At 38.2% G+C, this 22,187-nt stretch overlaps 1 protein-coding gene across 1 annotated transcript; it reads left to right on the top strand.

Moving 5' to 3' along the window:
- Nucleotides 1-1,409: 1,409 nt before the first annotated feature.
- On the top strand, nucleotides 1,410-21,755 carry LOC123942758 (nephrocan-like). The gene is given in 4 exon segments (XM_046006914.1): nucleotides 1,410-1,598; nucleotides 11,201-11,640; nucleotides 11,642-12,100; nucleotides 21,141-21,755. Coding segments are annotated over 4 exon segments (1,536 nt in total). The 3' UTR covers nucleotides 21,589-21,755.
- The last annotated feature ends 432 nt before the right edge of the window (nucleotides 21,756-22,187 follow it).

Genomic DNA, 22,187 nt, shown 5'->3' with positions numbered 1-22,187 from the left:
TATCTCTTTTTGTTTTTTTAAAGTCTAGGCAGAGAAAAGAAACTGGAAAAATGGTGGCGCACAGGACTAACATTTATTTATTTTTCCCCTTCCTTGCTTCTTTTTCCCCAAATTTTCTTTTATTGAGCATGACTTTCTGATTTGAAGATTCTAAAATTAAAAAAAAAAATTCTGTCACTAGACAAGAGAAATAAATGATCAAGTTTGTTGAAAATCAGGATATTGGTAGAAAAGAAATCCCTTATCATTCCTTATCTCAGACAGTAAAAGAAAACAGAAGTAAAAAAAAAAAAAATCAGGAAAGAGGAGCAGACAAGTCTTTTGAGAAAAGCACACAGAAATCTGTACTCTGGAAACAGAATGAACTGATTATTAGAGCAAAGAATCTTTTTGGCTTCACAATGAAAACTGTAGCAAAGAGAGGTGGGTTGAAGAGCACATCAGAAAAGCTTTTTGATATTAGAAAATTTGGAGCAATCCACTCAGGCCAAAAAGCATGGGGAAATTCAGGTCTTCCACCTGGCAGGAGAAAGCTTTGCTATATAATCTTTTGCTTGAAATGCTTTTAAATTCCTCAGCAGGGATGGGCCCAGCAAGTAAAAGAGCCTCAACAAAGGCATGCCTGGGACAAATGAAGCCTTCTTTCTGCAGCTGGACTTCAGAACACACAAGTTCCTCTGAAGAAACTAGAGGCCTTTTCTTCCATTACAACAGATAGATGAAGGTAAGGGTCCCATTTTGATGTTTCATTCTCATCTGAGTCAACCATATTTTTGCCATTCAAATTTTTGAATTTGAATTTTGAATGGCAAAAATATTGTCCAAATATGATAGTTGCGTGGGTCGAGTGATAGATGAGCCGAACCAGTTCTCTGTGCCTCTAACCCTCTCTTCTTGGTGGTGCATTGTTTCAGATAGCAATAAAATGTTACTGGAACAACAATAGTAAAGAAAATACCTGCCCATTTCCCCACACTGCTTAATGGGAGTAGAAAACACCTGCCTGTTGCAGGTCTACAAAAATGGTTTTAATACAGGGTCACAGAAAATTCAAAGGTTTATAGCCCACTATAAAACAGCTCTTTGTCTTTCCCCACTAATTCCCTAGTGTCACATTTAACAAAACAAGGAAACTACAGATAGTAGAGGTGTTTGCAGATTAGCCTCCCAAGCCATAAATAACAGAGGGTTTTGCTCACCTACAAATATTAAGGCAGCTTATCAATGTTTAAGCCCTTTGTGATGGTTGCTAACATTTTAACCCAGGCGAATTGAGAATTTTTTTCTTTCCTGTCCTCTTACATTGACAGAGTACACATTCATAAGATTCTATTATCAGATTTCCCAGTATAAAGAGTGGGACATCCCCTAAACACTCGCCTGCTGCCTGGGAGGCCTCGTTTGGGAAGATGCATCTGCTTTATGCTTTCCTTGTTTTGCTTTCTCTTAGTGATGGTTTCCATCCCACCTGTCCCAGCCGATGTAGCTGTGATTCCCTGCAGTCAGTGCAATGCTACAGGCTAACAGAGGTGCCGTCCACTCTTCCTTCCACCACCAAGAAGCTCTACATTAGCCACAGCAAAATTCCACACCTTCAGGTAACCATTCCATGCTCAAGTTGCCTCAGTCTTATTTTTTGAGGCAGGGTGAGTGGGGACGGTGGGGCTGTGAGGCTTGATTTAAATGATCAGCCCTTAAAAGTGATGGTTATCAAGTTTGGATCTTTGGACTAACTATCTGCTTGCCCTTTACTCCTGAGAGATATATATGCCTCTGGGTATTTCTTTTTAGAGACTCAGTCAAAAACAGTCAGAATCTATCATTCATGATGTTTTATTTCAGTTTCTACTATTGTAAAAATGTAATTACGTTGTTGCAAAGTAGAAGTAAAGAAGTGGCTCTTTCTTTCTTTTTCTTTTCTTTTTTTTTTTTTTAAGATTTTATTTACTTACTTGACAGAGATCACAAGTAGGTAGAGAGGCAGGCAGAGAGAGAAGAGGAAGCAAGCTCCCCGCAGACCAGAGAGCCCCATGTGGGGCTCGATCCCAGGACTCTGGGATCATGACCTGAGCCGAAGGCAGAGGCTTTAACCCACTGAGCCACCCAGGCGTCCCAAGAAGTGGCTCTTTCTTAACAAAGAGAACTTGAGAGCCAATGGCTACCCGCTATCCTTGGAATTGACAATGAGTGCTTTCAGGGGATGAGAAAGGAGTTTTGTTTGTACCATAGAAAGCAGGTGATCCTTAGAGCATTGTAAGGCTATCCAGATGAACCCCAGCATGTGAGAATTATTTGTAGCAGACCCTACATATGTGCCAGACATCAGGGGCTTTGTAGAAACATTTACGGAGGAAATACGTGTTTTTGATTTGGCATGTTATTGCAGTACTTGTTCTATGAACTTCTTTTTTTTTTTTAAAGATTTTTATTTATTTATTTGACACAGAGAGAGCGAGTAAGACAGAGAGCAAGGGCAAGCAGGGGGAACAGCAGGCAGGGGAGAAGCAGGCACACCACTGAGCAGGGAGCCAGATATGGGGCTTGATCCCAGGACCCTGGGACCATGACCTGAGCCGAAGGGAGATGCTGAGCCACCCAGGCGCCCCTGTTCTATGAACTTCTAATTTTGACTTTTACATTTATGCCAAGCTAGTCAGAGTGCAAAAAATGCTATAGATTTGTCTGGCTTTTATAATACAAAGGAATTTTGGTTTTGGCCTTTGGTATTTTGAAGCTATAGAGAGACAAGTGTCCTTATCCTAGCTTTCCCCCTAGCCAGAGATATAATCATCTTAAACAAACACTTAAAAAAAAAAAAATCCCTGGGCCTCACTTTCTATCTTTGTGAAGTAAGATATTTGGGTTAGATTGGTGATCCCGGACTCTTTTTACCTGGAAAAGTCAATCTGATTTTGTCTTTACTGGTCACTGCTCTTGCCTCCTTGAACCAAATCCCAAGAGAAGGAAATACATCTCTGTGGGACAGGTGCAGAGAGTCCACAGGTGGCTGTAATTTCCCTCCACATAGAGACACCATCCCTTTTCGTCTGGTTAAGAAATTCGAATGTAGGTGCACCTAAACATGGAGAGTTTTAAGTATGTGGTAATGGTATTGATTTCAAGGCTCAATAAGCAAAATTGCCTAGTGGATATGTGGACTCTCCTCCTGTAATCCAGTAGTAAGATGCTTAAATATTTGCTCTGGAGGCCTGAGATGCCCAGAGCTGAAGTGTGAGCTAAGCCCAGTAATGATCCTACATCATTACTTTGCAACCAGGAAGATGAAATTACACCTCTGATCAGATTCAGTTATCGAATGAGCGCATTGGTTTATGTTCACTGAACGGCAATATTGCCTCTTCCCTGACTTCAACCCAGTTCATGGTCTCTTGGAAGGACAGTTTCAGCAGAGAGGTTGATGAAAGACAGGATTGTTTGGGGAAGGAAATAAAAGGCTCTAAGCAATAATACATCTCTTTTAGCTGTCTTTGGTGAATATGATGTATGTTCTACAGAATCAGGTACCTGTATTCCAAGAAATAAACCTTAGAATATTTTCAGATTAAAGCAATAGAAATTACACACATAGGTACACACACATATACATATATATACGCACATATACATATATGCACACGCCACATACGAATGCACGTGTATATCCTACACATATACATGCAAACACCTCACAATTTAAAATGTTTCTATTACTTCTTCAGCTAATTTGTGTTTGGGACTGTGAATGCTGTGTTTGAGACTAGGGATAAAAGATGAAAAATTCACAGTTCCTGCCCTTGAGACATGAGGGCCTTCATTACCCATTCATCTGTAAAGCTGCCTGCTTGTTTGAGGTGCATGCCATCGGACTGTAGCACTCCTTGTTTCTTCTTCCTTTGTTTCATACTGTGCCTCAGCCCCTTCCCTCCTGGCTTCTGGTCTTGCTTTCTATCCTGAGCCCTGCATCTCCTTGGTGCCGCCAGGGTGCATTGTCCTAGCTCATAAGAATTCTCTGACCTGATAATAAAGTATCCATCTACGTTTCCACTTCACCACAGCCACCGACTTGGTGATATCATAATCATTATACCGAAACTCCTCCACTCAGAAATCTCCAATTCCCCCATTCTCTGATCGTTATCTTCCTTGCTTTCAGCTGCCATATTCTGTACTTCGCTTGTCACCTCACCGAGACTTCTAACCCTACATCAACCCGTTTTTCTCAGATCATTAGTTTATTTCCTATCATCTTCTTTCCCATGCCTCCCCTTTTTTCTGTATCCCCCAAATAAATTATCTCAACACCTATCCCGCAAAGACTTAGTCTTAGATAATGGTGATCCTTTTCTCTTGTTTCTCTTATACCTAGATACCCTGATGCCACTGGAGAGGGTCACACCACCTCTCTACACATATGTCTGTATAAGTGTGTGGTTTGGAACAGTCACAAATTTGTAGAAATACTGCAAATTTAAAGTCTCTGACCTCATCTGGGTCTTAAGTGTCATTGGTCCTTTCAATTCTGCTTGGTCAGGCTTTTCTACATTCCACCAATATCTTCCAAAACTTCAGTACAGTTTGGGTTATGTTCTCAATCTCTACTATCCTCATTCTCACCCATGATTGGCTTCCCATTTTATTGACTAATCCTAACAAAACTCAGCTTCTGCTCACTGTGGACTAACTTGTCTCCATTCAGTTCTGCAAACTCTTTCCTCCAGACAGAGAGGATGAGATCTCCCTTCTTCTGCTCAAGGCAGTGTCCCACATCCCCAGAGTCCATCCTCTCTGCCTCTCCCTGAAGCTTGCTCCATCCTTCTCTCCACACCCATATCTTCAGTTTCACTTTCCTTACTAGTGCCTTGTTCCAGCTTATAAATAGACAGACCCCTTTCATTACAATAAAAATAAAATTATTTGGGGGCATCTGAGTGGCTCAGCTGGTTGCATGTCCGACTCTTGATTTTATTTCACGTCATGATCTCAGGGTTGTGGGATTGAGCCTTGCATCTGGCTCCACATTCAGTGGGGAATCTGCTTGAGATTCTCTCTTGCCCTCTCCCCACCACTTAAATAAATAAATAAATAAATAAATAAATCTCAAATAAATAAATAAATGTTTAAAATAAAACAAAATAAAATAATTTTAACTCTCTTTGTCTTTTCCTGCTACTGTCTCTCTTTACTTGCAAAACTCCGTAAAAGGATACTCTGTACTTACTGTCTCTAGTTTACCTCCTATTTATTCTTTTTTTTTTTAAAGATTTTATTTATTTACTTGACAGAAAGAGATCACAAGTAGGCAGAGAGGCAGGCAGAGAGAGAGAGAGGGAAGCAGGCCCCCTGTTGAGCAGAGAGCCCGATGCGGGACTCGATCCCAGGACTGAGATCATGACCTGAGCCGAAGGCAGCAGCTTAACCCACTGAGCCACCCAGGCGCCCCTCCTATTTATTCTTTAATTCACCACTGTCTGGTTTCTACCTACTCCAAACAGTTAAACCACTATTCCTTCTAAGATATTGGGTCACTTCTATTTCTTGAAATTCTTACTCTTTTGCCTCCCATGGCACCACACTTTTATGTCCTTATGATTCCTTTCTGATAGCTCTTTTCTGCCATTTTTGTAGGTTTCTTTTCTTCCCCTGCCCCTTATGTTTTTGGCTTCTCCGGGGAGTCTCGGTCCTCAGCCATTCCATTTCTTACTATGTACAGTCTACTTAGGTGACTTCACTTTATGTAAGTAACGATGGCTCCCATAACTGAATTTCTAATTCATGCCTTCCTCCCATGTTTCAGACTTATCCAGCTCCCTATTGGACCTCTTCATGTATGTATATCATCTCAAAATAACATGCCCCAAACTGAAGTCAATCTTTCCCCCTAAACCTGTGGTCTCTTGTCGCTGGCTTCTTTCACTTAAAATAATGCCCTCAAGGTTCATCCAAGTTGTAGCATATTTCAGAAGTTCCTTCCTTTTAAAAACTAAATAATGTTCCATCTTAATGTATATACCACATTTTGTTTATCCATTCGTCAGTTGGTGGACACTTGGATTGTTTCCTCTCTTTGGATATTATGCTCCAAAGAACATTCATGTACAAGTTTTTGTGTGGACATATATTTTCATCTGCCTTGAGTATATATCTAAGAGTGGGATCTCTGGGTAATATGGTAACTCTGTTTCACATTCTGAGGAACTGCCAGACTGTTTTTCCAAAGTGGCTCCATTGTTTTGTATTCCTAGAGTAATGTATGATGGGTCTGATTTCTCCACATTCCTGCCAACACTTATTATCATTTTTTTGGATCATAACCATTCTAGTGAGTGTCTGTTAGAATCTCACTGTGGTTTGACTTTTCTATCACTAGAGGTTAATGATGTTGAGCATCTTTTTGCGCACTAATTCACCACTTGATGTCTTTTTTGGGGAAAATGTCTCTATGAATCCTTTGCCCATTTTTTTGAAATTGGGATCTTTGTCTTTTCATTTTTGAGTTGTAAGAGTCCTTTGTATTTTCTAAATACAAATCTCCTATCAGATCTATTATTTGAGAAAATTTTCTCCCATCCTATGGTTGTTTGTTGTTGCTGTTGTTCATTTTCTTTTTTTTTTTTTTTTAAAGATTTTATTTATTTATTTGACAGACAGATCACAAGTAGGCAGAGAGAGAGAGGAGGAAGCAGACTCCTTGCTGAGCAGAGAGCCCGATGTGGGGCTCGATCCCAAGACCCTGGAATCATGACCCGAGCCGAAGGCAGAGGCTTTAACCCACTGAGCCACCCAGGTGCCCCTGCTGTTGTTCATTTTCTTAATGGTGTCCTTTGAAGCACAGGTTTTTAATTTCCAGTAAGTCCCATTGACTATTCTTTGTGTATGTCACTTTAGCTTTTGGTGTCATATCTAAGATAGCTTTTATCAAACCCAAGGTCATGAAAATTTATGTCTGTATTTTCTTGTAACAGTTTTACAGTTTTGGCTCCTACGTTTAGAGGACAAATAGGAATGCCTTTATGATGGCAGTCAATTAAAATGATTGTTCTTTACATCTTCAGTGGAAGGGGAGAAGCTACTTCAGATTCCTCCTGGGTAGGAAACATAAACAGACTTGATCACCAAGTGGGAGGATTATGGACTATTTTTATATTCTCTCCATACTTGCCAGAATTTTAAAATTATTTACAGAGAACAAGTATATTGATGACCAGAAAAAATGTTCCAATATTGTTTTACTTACTGGCTTGGTGCACACAGGTCTGAGCCTCTAACTATGGGGGTATTTTTGTTATCATGTGGACATTGAACCCAGAAGCAACCCAAGAAAGGTTTGTGGCCCTCTAATGCTTGCAGCAGGACCCACCCAGAAGAAACTAGAAACAAAGCCTTTCATGAGGAAGCCAGCAGGCCTTGCTTTCCTGGTCTACCTCGTTTCACTTTTCTTGCTTCTTTTTCATTTTTTGAATTTTATTATAACTTTTATCTACATATATCTTAGGTTCACTAAACTGTAAAAATGTGTGGCAGGAATTATACTTAGTTAAACTTCCTACACTTAATCATTAACACCAAGCCCTACTTGCCTTGCTTTTTAAGCAACATTGAAAAAACTCACATAGCCTCAAGGTTAGCTCGAGGGCAAAAGCATCTCTTTTTTACATCTCCTGAGCACAGTTCAGCTTAGTCCAGGGAAATGGAAAAACCGGTCTAGCAGAATTATTTTCCTTTTTCAGCTCTGTAAATTCAACTGAAAAGTTGAAAATAAGCATCTTCCCCACTGTTTGTGGTGTCAGAATTCTATATTCTTCTGCTAAATGCATGTCATAGGAGTGAGGTTAAAATAACAATATGTGTGTTGGCATGAGATAAATCTGGGTTGGAGGCTCAATTTTTCCACTTGCTAGCAAGATATACTTAGACCAGATATTTTATCTTCTCAAGCCTCAGTTTCCTTTTCCAAAAAAGGAATAATCATGCTTACACACAGGACTTTATAAAGATAACCATAGTAAATACTTAGAAAATGGTAGCCATTTTTTAAAGATTTTATTTTTAGGTAATGTCTACACCCAATGTGGGGCTCCAACTCACAACCCCAAGATCAAGAGTCGCATGCTCCTCCAACTGAGCCAGCCAGGTATTCCAAAAAGATGGTAACCATTTTAATTAATAATAACCCAAAGTAATCTGCATTGACTGACAGAAAGAAAAAAGAAAGGTCTCTATGCTTACTAAAAGAAAATTCTGTTAAGAACATGAACTCTGTCAATGGTTTACACCAGTCTGTACACTTGACGAGTAGAAATGAAGACAAATTGAAGCTCTGATATGACACTTTGTCCAGTCCCCAGATAAACTGCCCATTTGGATCCATGTTACCCCTGAGACTTGCTGCATACTCAGCAATCTTTTAGGGTTTGTAGTCACTCAGACAAAAGTGGAACTATTAATAGCATCAAGTTCTTATGGAAGATCAGCAATCTAAGAAGTGAAGATCTATGTCTAGAGTCTTTTCTAACTTTATATACAAGAAAGCTTAGAAAGGGCACTTTGAAATGAAAAGTGTATTAAAGAAGAGTCTTGGGCAGGTCTTTTCATTTTTGGTGGGGAGGCTGAAATTCTTCATCCCTTAAATGGGAGATTTGAATGAGATAATCTCCAAAATTTCTGCTTTTCTAAACCTCTATGATTTATGTCTAGATTTTGTCTTTTTTGAAAAACATTAGTTGTAGACCAGATGCAATAGAAAATGGTAAGTTGAGGAAGAAAGAGTTTAGAGTTAAGAGTTCAGTCTGTTTAGAGTTCAGCAGACCTTGTTGAAATCCTCAACTCTTTCAAGTTTGATGTTAGCAAACCTGCAGGGTTATTAGAAGAATTAGTGATAGTGTACTGTTAATAAACAAAATTCAACTAAGTACCTTGGAAGATCTAATAAGTAAGCGATTCATGAATCAGGCAGCATCTCCTCTAGCAGGCAGAGCTATGCTCCCAGAAGCTGTATCAAATGGGAGGATTTTAGGGTGGAGCAAGGGAGTTACTGAGAAAACAGTAAGTAAGGATGGTTTCAGGTCAGGTCAAGTTCCTTTTGACAATAAGGGAAGGGCAGGTTTTTTATAATGATGATTATGTCACTAATGCTGATCAGGAAATTTCAGGTTGACTATTAAAGTTCACATTCTTAAGAGAGGTTAAAACTGTAATTAAGTCTTTGCTGTCATGGGTGGGGACAAATGACTCCATTTGGGACTTGTGTGTAAGGTGGTTTTTTTTTTTGGTTTTTGTTGTTGTTGTTGTTTTTAACAAAAAGCACTTGGCACCTGTAGATAGTCAACAAATGCAAGAAAAAATACTATTAATATTGGGACTAGGACTACCTAACACATCTGACTAATCATTAAGAGAAGATCAGGTGTTAGCAGCAATGTACAAACGAAGGCAGCTGCCAAACTTTTATGATTAAAAACATCTGTGTATGGAAATTTTAACATGAGATTCTTCTAATGGAGTATCATATTAGGAGAAGCTTTAAAATATACCATAATTCACATCACATGTCCTCCTAGGATATAAGTACCTTTAATAAATATGTGGTGCAAAATTAACCCACCTTGAATGTGTTAATCATGCATTAGTATTGCAGAAGGGCTCAACTGCATAATTAAGTCAAACATTCAAAAACTGTAGATAGTAAGACATAAAACTGTGCATTGGAAAAAAATGTTTAAAGATTTTATTTATTTATTTATTTATTTGAGAGAGAGAGAGAGAGAACACAAGCAGGGGGAGTGGCAGAGGAAGAGGGAGAAGAAAGGTCTCCCGGGAGCAGGGAGCCCAACACGGCTGGATCCTAGGATCCTAGTATCATGACCTGAGCTGAAGGCAGATGCTAAACTGACTGAGCCACCCAGGCACCCTGTACATTGAAAATTTTAGCTCAATTGAATTCTAAACCAGACTGAAAATTTTGTGAATTTTCATCAAGCTGAAGAAAACCTGGAACAATTCCTCTTTCTGCCTAGAGATGTTCTTACTCTAAGAACTAAATACCAAGGATTACGTCATCCTGGAGAAGACCTAGATGGCAAGGTAGGAGGTTGACAGATATGTGGAAGGATAGGAGTGCTTGAACTTGCAACCCATGGAGAAAGTATATCAGATCTGATCATTTCTAAAAGCTAAAAGAAGAGTAGATTAGGTCTGGGATATATGCCAAATGGAATCTTTGCTCTCAGACATGGAGACACATGTATCCTGTTTGTTTCTTCCTGGATCTTTTTCATCAGTGAAGAGCAAATTGAGGGGTAGGGAAGAGGGAGACTAGGCTAGTTTTACTAACTATAATATAGTTGAAAATATTTCTCAGATAGGCCCATCCTAGTGACAGCAGTGTCTAGGACATTTAAATTTTTTACTTTTAATCCTTAAAAATTTTTAAATGTAATTTATAACATTAAAAAATCATCTAAACAATGAAAAATGAAGACAGCAATTTCCAGATCATTCCCATTCTGGGCTATTGTAAGATGATGCCACAAAGAGCATTCTATTGTACAAATCACTGTGCAACTTGTAAGCACTTCTGGCTAGAAATAAACTTGCTGGGTCAGAGACTACATAGCAAAAGTTGGCTAATATTATGTATACCAATACTGTGTGAATGTCCTAACGTATATTTGATATTTTAGACTGTTAGCAATCATAAATAAAAAATAGTCGGGACCTGGGGCACCAGGCTGGCTCAATCAGTGGATCATACAACTCTTGATCTCGGGATTGTGAGTTGAATCCCCAGGTTGGGTGTAGAGACTACTTAAAAATAAAATCTTAAAAAAAAATAGTCATGGGGCACCTGGGTGGCTCAGTCAGTTAAGCAGCTGCCTTCAGCTTAGGTCATGATCCCAGGATCATAGGATTGAGCCCCGTATCAGGCTCCCTGCTCAGCAGGGAATCTGCTTCTCCCTCTTCTTCCCCCACTGCCTCCTCCCCTGCTCATGCTCTCAATCTCTCTCTCTTTCTCTGAAATAAACTTTAAAAAGTCAGGACCTGAGTTTCCATCCTTTTCTAAGAGATAATTTTAAATAGATCTTGAAGAGAAATCTGAAGTATCATTAGTATTAAATGATAATGTGTAGAGTGTTTTTCCCCCACAATAATCTTAATTTACTGCTTTTCTCCTCTTTGTGACCCATCCCTGACTTTTTTGCAGATGTCCAGCTTCACCCGAATGCTGGCTTTGGAAGATTTTATTCTGCTGGCTAGTGGAACAGAGTCAGTAGAAAATGACACTTTCAAAACTCTGAGTACCTTGAAGACCTTGGAACTCTGGAAAAATAAGTTAAGACAAGTCCCCAGGATTCTCCCAGCCAGTCTTGAAGTGTTAAAACTAAATGATAATTCAATATATGTCCTACATGGATCCGATTTTGAAGGACTGAAGAAATTAAAAATCCTTGAACTTAAAAACAACATGATCTCTTCTCTGTCTCCCACCACAGTCTCCTCTCTTGTCAGTTTGCAGAGTTTGGTGTTAGATGACAACAATATTGAATCTGTAGCTGGACCGCTGGCACTTCCCCACCTAAAACGCATGAGCATGGAGAATAACAGACTCCATCTTATACCAGCCAACTTCTTCACTTCTCTCCAGTCTGCAATTTCTCAGCTTCAGTGGTAACTTTCTGACTAAAATTCCTATTAATCTGCCCAAATCGCTGCTCTCTTTAAAAATGGAGAGAAACCAGCTCAAAGTGGTAAGTTTTCGAGATATGAAACACTTGGAGCATCTCTCCCATCTTTATCTGTCAGAAAACTCACTCTCCTCCATTGACGGGGCACAGATACTTGCCAATTTAACTACTCTTGAGCTGTCCCAAAATCAGGTTCAAATGTTGCCCCTCAGACTACCAGCGAAACTACAAAAACTCGACATTAGCAATAATCTGATTCAGAGAGTTACAGCGCAAGACTTCCAGGACCTCCGAGACTTGAAACACTTGTTTCTGGACAACAACATTGTTAGCTTGTTCGAAGCTGGAGCCCTGCAGATGTGTTCCCAGCTCTCCAACCTGGCCTTGGAGCAGAACCTGCTGTTGTCTATACCTCTGAGGTGAGTGGGAGTTATTATTTATGGTGACTACTTTGAATGTTTTCTGAAGATCGGGGCAATGAAGCACATTAGACAAGCAAGAAATAAAAACTAGGACAAACATAAATGACCTGATCAAGGGTGCCCGAGAGCTCAAAGGTAGAGACTGTAGACAGGGTATTGGAATCTCCAGCCCTCAAACTAAATCCTGCACCCACTTAATTTATCTTACTTGTTGGATAAGACACCAGCAAGTGAGATCTATGTTGAAAATAGGCAATGCTGCTTTGGCGAAGTATGCTATTACATGTAATATGGGGATCTTTCTTATACAAGATCTTGGTTTTTAAATATGTCTTCTTAAGTATGTGGCCTGGGACCAGCAACAGGGAGACTGGGTGCTTAGCCACTAGCAAAACAAGGTTACGAGAAAGAAATGAAGGGGAAATGTAGTAAGATATTTACATTTTTAACAGCATTGAAATAGCAGTTATGAAAAAAAATCACAAGTGTATGATCTAATCTTGTATTTATTTTGAATTATATATTTGGAGGTCTCATATGCTTCTCAGCACTGAGCTCTTTAAAGGACTTAAACATGGCTCTGCTTATTTCTCTGTCTGCCTGTGGGTATGCAAGCCCATTTGTGTTGGTCTCACCTGTGTTTTTGGTTGTCTCTCTCATAAACACATGTGCACATACATGCCCTCGTACTCTGACCCTTAATTTCTCTTTCCAAATATCCCTCCCTCTGTGCCCAACCTCCTGTCCTGTTTCCTCACCCAGTCATAACTGATAATTAATGTACATGTTGACATTAACTGATCCTTTTTAAGGTAAACTTTATTCCACGTTCTACGTGCATGAAATAGGTAAATTAAAAAATGGTAGAAGAAGAAAGCCCTATTATTCTCCTAGAAAGAGAATATGGTTAATTATACATGCCTATCAGTGGATTCATTTTCCTTTTGGTGCTTAATAGGAAAAAAAAAGACCCCTTGCTCTGTTGATTATCATTATCAAATTACTCATAAGTAACATACCAACTTCTGGCTTCTTTAGAGTCCTGTGGCACTCAATTTACTTATTTTCATTTCGTTATCAATGAGAAAAGGAAAAATTATCTTTGCTATGCACAGATGTTCATTTTTTCTAGTTGAAAAAAAAGATATTTTATTATACAGCATGGTAACTGTAACCCAATGCAAAACAACAGAAAGTAATTTTTATAATGGAAATTAGTATTTTAAAACATATATTGAGGGTTATTTGAAATTAGTCAATTTTTAATGCATAATCATGTGCATACAAATAATGTATTTTGCCAGGCCCTTGGGATACATCAGTGCAGTAAAAAATAAAACTTCTTGTTCTATACAGCCTAAATTCCAGCAGGAAAGTAGTAATAAGAAACAGAATGTATAAGTATGTAACATTGAGATGGTGTTTGGAGTTATAGTTAGCAACAACAAAAAAGGGCAGGCTTACCAGGTTCAGGAGCGTGGGCATGGCTGGTTGCAATTTTGAATAGGGTAAGCATGGTAACTCTCATGAAAATGTAAACTTTGAGCAAAAACTGGAAGGAGGTGAGAGATTTAGCTGTGAAGCTGTTTGGCAGGGGAAGTGTTCTAGACAGAACAGCCAATACAAAGACCCTAAGGCAAAAAACATGCAATGTATTAGGACTCTAATACTTGATATTTCAGTAATTTCTCCACTATGTTTCAAGTCTTATTTTCTATCACTATATACCCCTACTCCAAGAAAAACAAATCATATATAGAATAAAAACTCCTAAAACAGGTTGGGAAGTGACTGTTGTTATCAAGGATTCTCAATGGGCTGTGAGAGCCTTGGCAAAATTGTGAAGGCAGGGGACTGCTCTATTCAGATGGCTTTTAGAAAGCATTTGGTTGAGTAATCCTGCTAAGTTTAATGAGTGAAAAGTAGCTTAATTATTTACTCCTGCCAGGGCATTTGTGTGTTTTATTAAGTGACTACAGAAAGCACAATGCTTTTGCCCAATGGACTGTATAATAGAATTGCAAGCCTGAGTTAGCCATGATTCTCAAATCTGACTCCATGTTACAATTATCTGGAGAACTCTGAAAAAAGCATACTTATGCCCAGGCCTCACTTCAAACTAATTAAAGCAGACACTCCAGGATTTGTGCCCAGGCATCAGTATTTTTGAAAAGCTCCCGGATGAATTTAATGTGCAGCCAGTTTGGAGAAGTAATGAGCTAGAACAATGAGCGAGGGACATGAGATGAGTGTGGGCTTTTCCTGTGAGGCTTAAATTAAGCAACACAACTGTCGGTTCAGTCAAAGAAATTGGCCAGCTATGAGAGCAATGTGTTCTTTGTAGAAAGTGATTTTTAAATTCCTCATCAACCCCCCCCTCCCACGTCCCAGCTTTTCTTTGACTTAGAAAATGGGAATGGCCCAGAAAAGTTTTTCCTTGATTTTCCTCCCATAAAGCATTAAAACTCAATACTGTTTTTTAATTTTTGATTGCTAAAACTTTTATTTATGAGCTTAAAACAATACACTCTTATTTGCATGGGTCTTATTCATGCACAAAATTGTACTTTAAAATTCAGTTTCCTATTAAGAAACTATAAACACAGGCAACCTATCCATTGCCAGTTGCTTACCTAACTTGCTTCTAGTTGCTGTGTATCTTACCACAAATCACAAATCCCTTTTTTTGCCTACCATCCTCCAGTTTAAATTTCACCAAGGAAATAATAGCAGATGGTTGTAGGTACACATACATTCAAATGTCTACTACATTTGCCTCAATATACGTATTGAGATAGAAAATAATACCTAGTATTAAGTACTAACTAACTCAACAGTGAATTTATATCCGTGTGTTATTCCCCATTACTTCTTACAACCATCCTGTGAAAGTAGGTACACTTTTTAACTATTATTTTATGGACTAGAACGTTAAAGTATCAAGGAGGTATCAAGAGACTTCTCAAAATCAGATCATCAGTAAGTGGGAAAGTCCAGATTAAACACAACAGCTTAATTGCAGAGCCAGGGAATTTTTAAAAATTAATTAATTTCTTTTTTATTAACGTAGAATATATTATTGATTTCAGGGGTACAGGTCTGTGATTCACCGGTCTTACACAATACACAGCACTCCCCATAGCACACACCCTCCCCAATGTCCACCCCATCCCACCCACACCCCTCCACTCCAGCAACACATATATTGTTAGAAGAAACTAATGGGCTGGAGGAGATTATGCTGAGTGAAATAAGTCAAGCAGAGACAGTCAATTATCATATGGTTTCACTTACTTGTGGAGCATAGGGAATAATGTGGAGGACGTTAGCAGAAGGAAAGGAAAAGTGAATTGGGGAAAATCAGAGGGGGAGACCAAGCATGAGAGACTGTGGACTCTGGGGGTTTTGGAGGGGAGGGGGGGTGGGGTGTGGGTGAGCCTGGTGGTGGGTATTAAGGAGGGCACTTATTGCACGGAGCACTGGGTGTGGTGCATAAACAATGAATCTTATAACACTGAAAAACTAAAATTAAAAAAAAAAAAAGAAAGAAACTAACAGAGCCAGGGAATTTTAGCCACTACATGATCACCTACCCCTGAGATGTGCTCTGCTATAAACAATACACTAGACCCACTTAAAAACTTAGAACACCTAAGACCTGGGTCTCACTTGTGCTGTTTCATTCTTATTTTACTAATCTGCAATTCGGCAAACAACAATAAGTTACATCATCTTATCTTTATTCCCAATTTGGATAATTCAAATCCAGAATAGCTTTCTATAACCTACCGAAGGCGTAACATTTTATCTTACTTACGCTCCCATGCCATCTACTGGTAACATGGGGTACCTCTTTTTACACTAAAAAGCGACAGACTCAAAGAATAAATAACATTTTTAGAAGCAGGTTTGTCTTAAAATCAGGGATACCTTTCTCTATAAATCAGACTTAAAAGACAAATTATGTCAAAGCCATAAATGACTGCCCTAATTTCCCAAAACCAGGATATTGGTGATTTCGCTTACAGTGTCATTTCGGTTATAATGCTCATCAAAACACAAAAGAAAAAAAAAGGAAGAACAGGTTCACATTTTGGCTCTGCAGCCTAGAACTCATCATCATATTTGTTTAAAAGGAAACTTGGCTTTCTCATTTTCATTAGCTAACGTTTATTATGTGATTTCTGTGTACTGGGCACCTTCATCTATAAGGTGGACAATCAGAAGCTTTAAGCTAAATAACTTACCTGAAGTCACGTAGCCAAAGTTAGATCTCAAGTCTTAATTAGTAGACTTGACTCTCAATTTACTTTACCATATCTTTTCTCCGTTGTCCTCCCTTGTACTTTCAAGGGTGACAGAATCTTGCTTCCTGCCACATTATCTGTAAACAGTCCATCTTTTCTTGAAAAAAAAAAAAAAAAAAAGCTCTACGTAAGATTTTTCTGTATAACTTTTGGGGATTTACCTTCTATCTGTTGGTATGTGCACAAAATTACATTTTCCTGGGGACTGACTTCAAACTAAATTTAGCAGATTATTAAAATGTATGAAGTAATTTGCCCTGGTAAATTAGTCTACTTTTTAAGGTAAATTTTATTCCAACCAAGGAGAAGTCACTTTAAGTAAATAAGACTATAGAATACTCAAAAGCACAGGGGCATCTGGGTGACTCAGTGGGTTAAGTCTCTGCCTTCGGCTCAGGTCATGATCCCAGAGTCCTGGAATTAAGCCCCACATCTGGGATCTCTGCTCAGCAGGGAGTCTACTTCCTCCCCCCCCTCTCTGCCTGCCTCTCTGCCTACTTATGATCTCTGTCTGTCAAATAAATAAATAAAATCTTTAAAAAAAGAATACTCAAAAGTATAAATACATATATATGTATATGCGGTGTATAGCTTAGGATACACTGTGAAGTATATAGTCACCAGATGACTGGGACCAGAACAATAAATTTTACCGACTGCCGAAAGGCATCAGTACATTCACACTCTATGAAAATAGCATCCGAATGGTATTTCAAGGGCCTTTTTTTTTTCCTATAAAACTTTTCCCCTTCTTATCTTCACAAACAGAATGGCACTTAATATGGGGTTGTTGAGTAGCAGAAAAATGTTCAGGTTCACAATTGTGTCTCTTTTTTACTTTTTATCAGTAGGCATTAGCATGACATTTTTCAAATTGGTATCCACAAGTTAAAAAAAAGTTTTTTCCTGATTATAAAGCAATGCCTATTCAAGGTTGAAAACTTTGGGTGCTGACAAATGAGAAAGCATCCATAATTGCTCAACTACAGCCCACGTCTAGATATAATTTGTTTTCATGTACTTGGGATCATTCAGTTTTGTTTTCTACTTAACACCATAAAGGATTGTTCTTTCCCTTTTCCACTTTTTCCAAGTATTACAATGGACCCAAAGGATCTTACTTTATTCAGTATGTTACAGTCACTTAAAGTTGCTAGTCTCTTTTGATTCTCAATTTTATTCCAAATTTGTCTAGTGAGAGCCCCTCTAAGCTGGTCCCTCTGTTCACGAGACATGATTTTATTAGTTCTCTTTTTAAAAAATTGTCATAAATTACGCATAAAATTTACTTAACTGTTTTTAACTGTGCAATGCCATATTGTTAAATCCCTTCATATTGTTGTGCAGTTGTTCTCTGGGACTTTTTCATTTTGCAAAACTGAAACTCCACACTCATTAAACAACTCCTCATTTCCTCCTCCCCCAGCCCCTGACAACCACTATTACACTTTCTGTTTCTATGAATTTGACTATTCTAGATATGTCATGTAAGTGGAATTATAGTAGTTGTCTTTTTTTGTTACGGCTTTTTTCACTTAGCACAATGTCTTCAAGGTTTATTCATGTTGTAGCATGTACCAGAATTTCCTCCCTTTTTAAGGCTAAATATTGCATGGTACGTACATATTGTATCTTGCTTATCCATTCATCCATCAGTGGACACTCAGATTGCTTCCACATTTCAGCTCTTGTGAATTCAATATGGGTATACAACACGTAAATATTGTATAATATTATTTAGTATGTAAATAGCTCTTTGAGACCAATTATGCTTCCAGTTCTTCTATGTATATACTCAGAAATGGAATCGCTAGATCATGTGGTAATTCTATATTCAATTTTGGGGGGAAGCACCTCATATTGTTTTCCATAGTGCTAGCGCCATTTTACATTCCCACTAACAGCACACAAGGCTTCCAATTTCTCCACATCGTCCTCAACACTTTTTATTTTCTGGATTTTTTTTTGAAGATTTTATTTATTTATTTGACAGACAGAGATCACAAGTAGGCAGAGTGGCAGGCAGAGAGAGAGAGAGGAGGAAGCAGGCTCCCTGCCGAGCAGAGAGCCGGATGCGGGGCTGATCCCAGGAGCCTGGGATCATGACCTGAGCCGAAGGCAGAGGCTTTAACCCGCTGAGCCACCCACGTGCCCCTATTTTCTGGATTTTTAATAGCAGCTATCCTGATGGATGTCCCATTAATCTTTGAACATGCTATTGCATTCTGGTTCAGACGTTCTGGCTTATCTTGCCCCAGACATGGAATCAGTCATTTCTCTATGAAGCCTTGCTTCTTTTAAGTGGGAACTGGAATTCTGAAATTAAGATCTGGGTGCTCAGTGTGCTTAGGCTATTGAAGTAGCATTGATATTAGGGTGTAATATTACTATGAGATCCTTCCAGTATGCATAACTAGAAAATATATATTTTTAAAGTGATGAATTCACATTAATATCTCTAGTTCATATTTAACTTTAGAGGGTTTTTCTTATTTTATATTTGTATCTTTTCTTTTACAATGAAATCTTGGTTCTTAATGATATGAATATATTTACTTACTTCATTAAAAAAAGGTTTCAAAATTTCATTACTAACGGCAGTATGAATAATAAACATGGTAAGAGAAATTTCCTTGCAGATCCTTTCGTCCTTAACGTCTAAGGCTTAGATATATCCATGAAGGATATTCAGTCTGAGTACTTTTTCTTTCTTTTATGTGGTTGTATACCAACATCATCATTTGATTGATTAATTAGATATGCTTGTTTCTGTTTGTGTTCAATTTTAGGGCTTGATTCTGTTTTACTTTTTTCATTTTGTGAACATGTAAAACATTAACGTGATTCAAAATTAAAACCATATGCATACACTTCCTATAAGTAACCATTTTTATTCACTTTTGGGTTATCATTCTTTTTTTAACCCAACATAAGCAAATATATGTACATATATTCTCATTTCCCTCTTACACAAAAACTGATATACTATATATCCTATTGTACTTCCTACCTTTTTCCTCTTTAACAATACTTTCTGGAAATCATTTTATAATAATTCTTAGGGATGAGTCCCTTTCTTTTTTAGGACTGCATAGTAGTTTTTTAACTACTGGGTTGTTTCCAGTCTTTTGCTATTATAAATAATACCATAATAATTGCCCATATGCAGTTTTATATTTATTGAGTCATATCTACAGAGTATAGTCTTCAAAGTGAAATGGTTGGGTGGTAGGGTAAATGCACAAGTTATTTCATTAGGTTTTGCTAAATTTTCCTCCATAGGAGCTATGCCATTTTAATGTCCGACCAAGTGATGTATGAGAATGTCTGTTTCTTCACAGCTTTGTCCACAGAATGTATTGCTAAGGATTAAGGTTTTTTTAATTTTTTTTTTTGCCAATCTGGTAGGTGAGAAATGGCATCTCTGTGTGGTTTTGTTTTTCATTTCTCTATTCTGCTTATGGTTGAAGACTTAAGGGCTTTGCTTTCCTGTTTGTGTGGACTTCCATTCATGCCTTTTGCCCATTTTTTAGTCTCATTTTAAAACCTTTTCTTCTCATCTTTTTTAAAAAAATATTTTATTTATTTATTTGAGAGAGAGAATGAGAGATAGAACATGAGAAGGGGGAGGGTCAGAGAGAGAAGCAGCTTCCCCATGGAGATGGGAGCCTGATGTAGGACTCGATCCCGGGACTCTGGGATCATGACCTGAGCTGAAGGCAGTCTCTCAACCAACTGAGCCACCCAGGCGCCCTTCTTCTCACCTTTTAAGAGTCCTTTACATATTAGGCAGATTAGCTTTTTGGGTTATAAGTTGCAGATATTTCCCCCAGTTTATCATTTATCTTTTGACTTTTCTTATGTCTTTTGCTATACACAATTTTTTGTGTGTGAAAAAAAGATCATTTGATTCACTGATCTTTTATAGCTTCTGGATTTTCAAGTCATAGTTAGAAAAGCTTTCTCCTAGAATTATGATTTAAAAATTATTTAAATACATGATTTTTGTTGTCACATAATAGTCTATTATCTCTTAATTTCCAAATTAGTGGGCATTAGTCTTTATCCTTTTTTCTGGTATAAATATAATTAAATATGTGACAAACATATTTGTAAATAACTCTTTGTTTGCTTCTACTATTTCCTAGGTTGAAAGGCATGATGATATTTAAATTTCATACATGTTACCAAATTATTTCCAAGGTGGTACCAAGTTACACTCCCACCAACAGAGTTTAAGTTCTTACCTCCAACACCTTCAGGAGCAATACATTTTAAAATTTAAAAACAAAACCATGTTCTAATTTCATACATAAAGCATTGCATCATTTTTTTCATTGCCTTTTGTATTCATGAAGAACCCACTTTTTCATGTTTTTATTCCATACTTTTACTTCTCCTATATATTATGGACTCATGGCCTTTGCCACATAAAAATTGGCAAAGTTTTTTCTTATCGATTTGTTTACCTGATCCTGTTTGACAAGACAAGAAATGAGAGAGTCTTATGGCTAGGAACAAGAACACTCTGAGGGTTAGAAGACAAGACCTATGAGAAAGGTTAAAGACCTATACAGAAGACTTAATTTTTCAAAATGTAGCTTGTTTTCTAGCTTCCACCAGGACACAACGGTACAGAAAAGGCTGGTGTTGCTTATTCTGAGTTGCTTTGGTAGATATGAAATGGTGGTCATGGCTTCCTCTCCCCTCCTGTTTCCATGCTTTTGCAGGCTTCCAGGGACCTTAGCCAGGCTGGACCTAAAAGGCAATGCCATCCAGGATATTGCTGAGAGGGAGCTCAAGGATCTGAAGAAACTTCAGGTTCTAAACCTTAGGAACAACAGGATTTCTTCCTTAGACCTCAAAGTCTTGGAGGGGTTGCCTCGCCTCAGACACCTGTATCTGGATGGAAATCCGTGGAATTGCACCTGCAGTCTCGTAAGAGCGAGGGAGATCCTGAAGGCCAAGGGCACAGATGTGAGGGGAGGACAATGTGCTGCACCAGCTGAACGACAAGGGGAGAGCTGGATGTCCTCCAAGAAGATCATGAGACAGTGCGAGCATCACTTACATCTGACGGAGAAAAACAAAGAGACCAAAAAGAAACCAAAACCAGAAGAGCACTCCAGCATCAGAATCAACACTGATGATGATGATTATGATTATGAAATAGATTAAGTATGAGCTTTGTTTACAGTTTAGAAAAAGGTTTTCTTAAAATAGACTTCATTTTAGAGCAGTTTTAGTTAGGTTCACAGCAAAACTGAGAGCAAGATATAAAAATTTCCCATAGGCCTCCTACTTCCACACATGCATGACCTCCCTGATCTCTACATTCCCCTTCAGAGCAGGACATTTATTACAATGAAGAACCTGCATGGACACGTCATCATCACCTAAAGTCCATAGTTTGCACCTGGGTTCGCTCCTGGTGGTGTGCATTCTGGGAATTTGGACAAATGTATGATGACATGTATCTATCACTGTATTATCACACAAAGTAGTTTCACTGCTTTAAAAATGCTCTGCATTCCAGGAAAAGTTTTATAGTATTCAGCCTCTTAAACAATAGTCAATAAATTTAGATATGTAACACTCTTTTTGTAAGTTGCTGTTTTGTTTTTTCTAAAAATGAACTGAGAGTTAAGGTAAGTTGAGGTGGGGGAGGAAAGGGAAAGGGACAGTGGTAAAAACATGTGAGATTCCTTCCACTTAAAAAGTCATTTGTGTTTTATACTGAAATCTACACAAATAATGACGCCAAATAAAATTGCCAT

This window comes from Meles meles, chromosome 5 (genome assembly GCF_922984935.1).
Source record: "Meles meles chromosome 5, mMelMel3.1 paternal haplotype, whole genome shotgun sequence".
In the NCBI taxonomy this organism is placed as follows: Eukaryota; Metazoa; Chordata; class Mammalia; order Carnivora; family Mustelidae; genus Meles; species Meles meles.
This window is presented reverse-complemented; position numbering and strand designations above follow the sequence as displayed.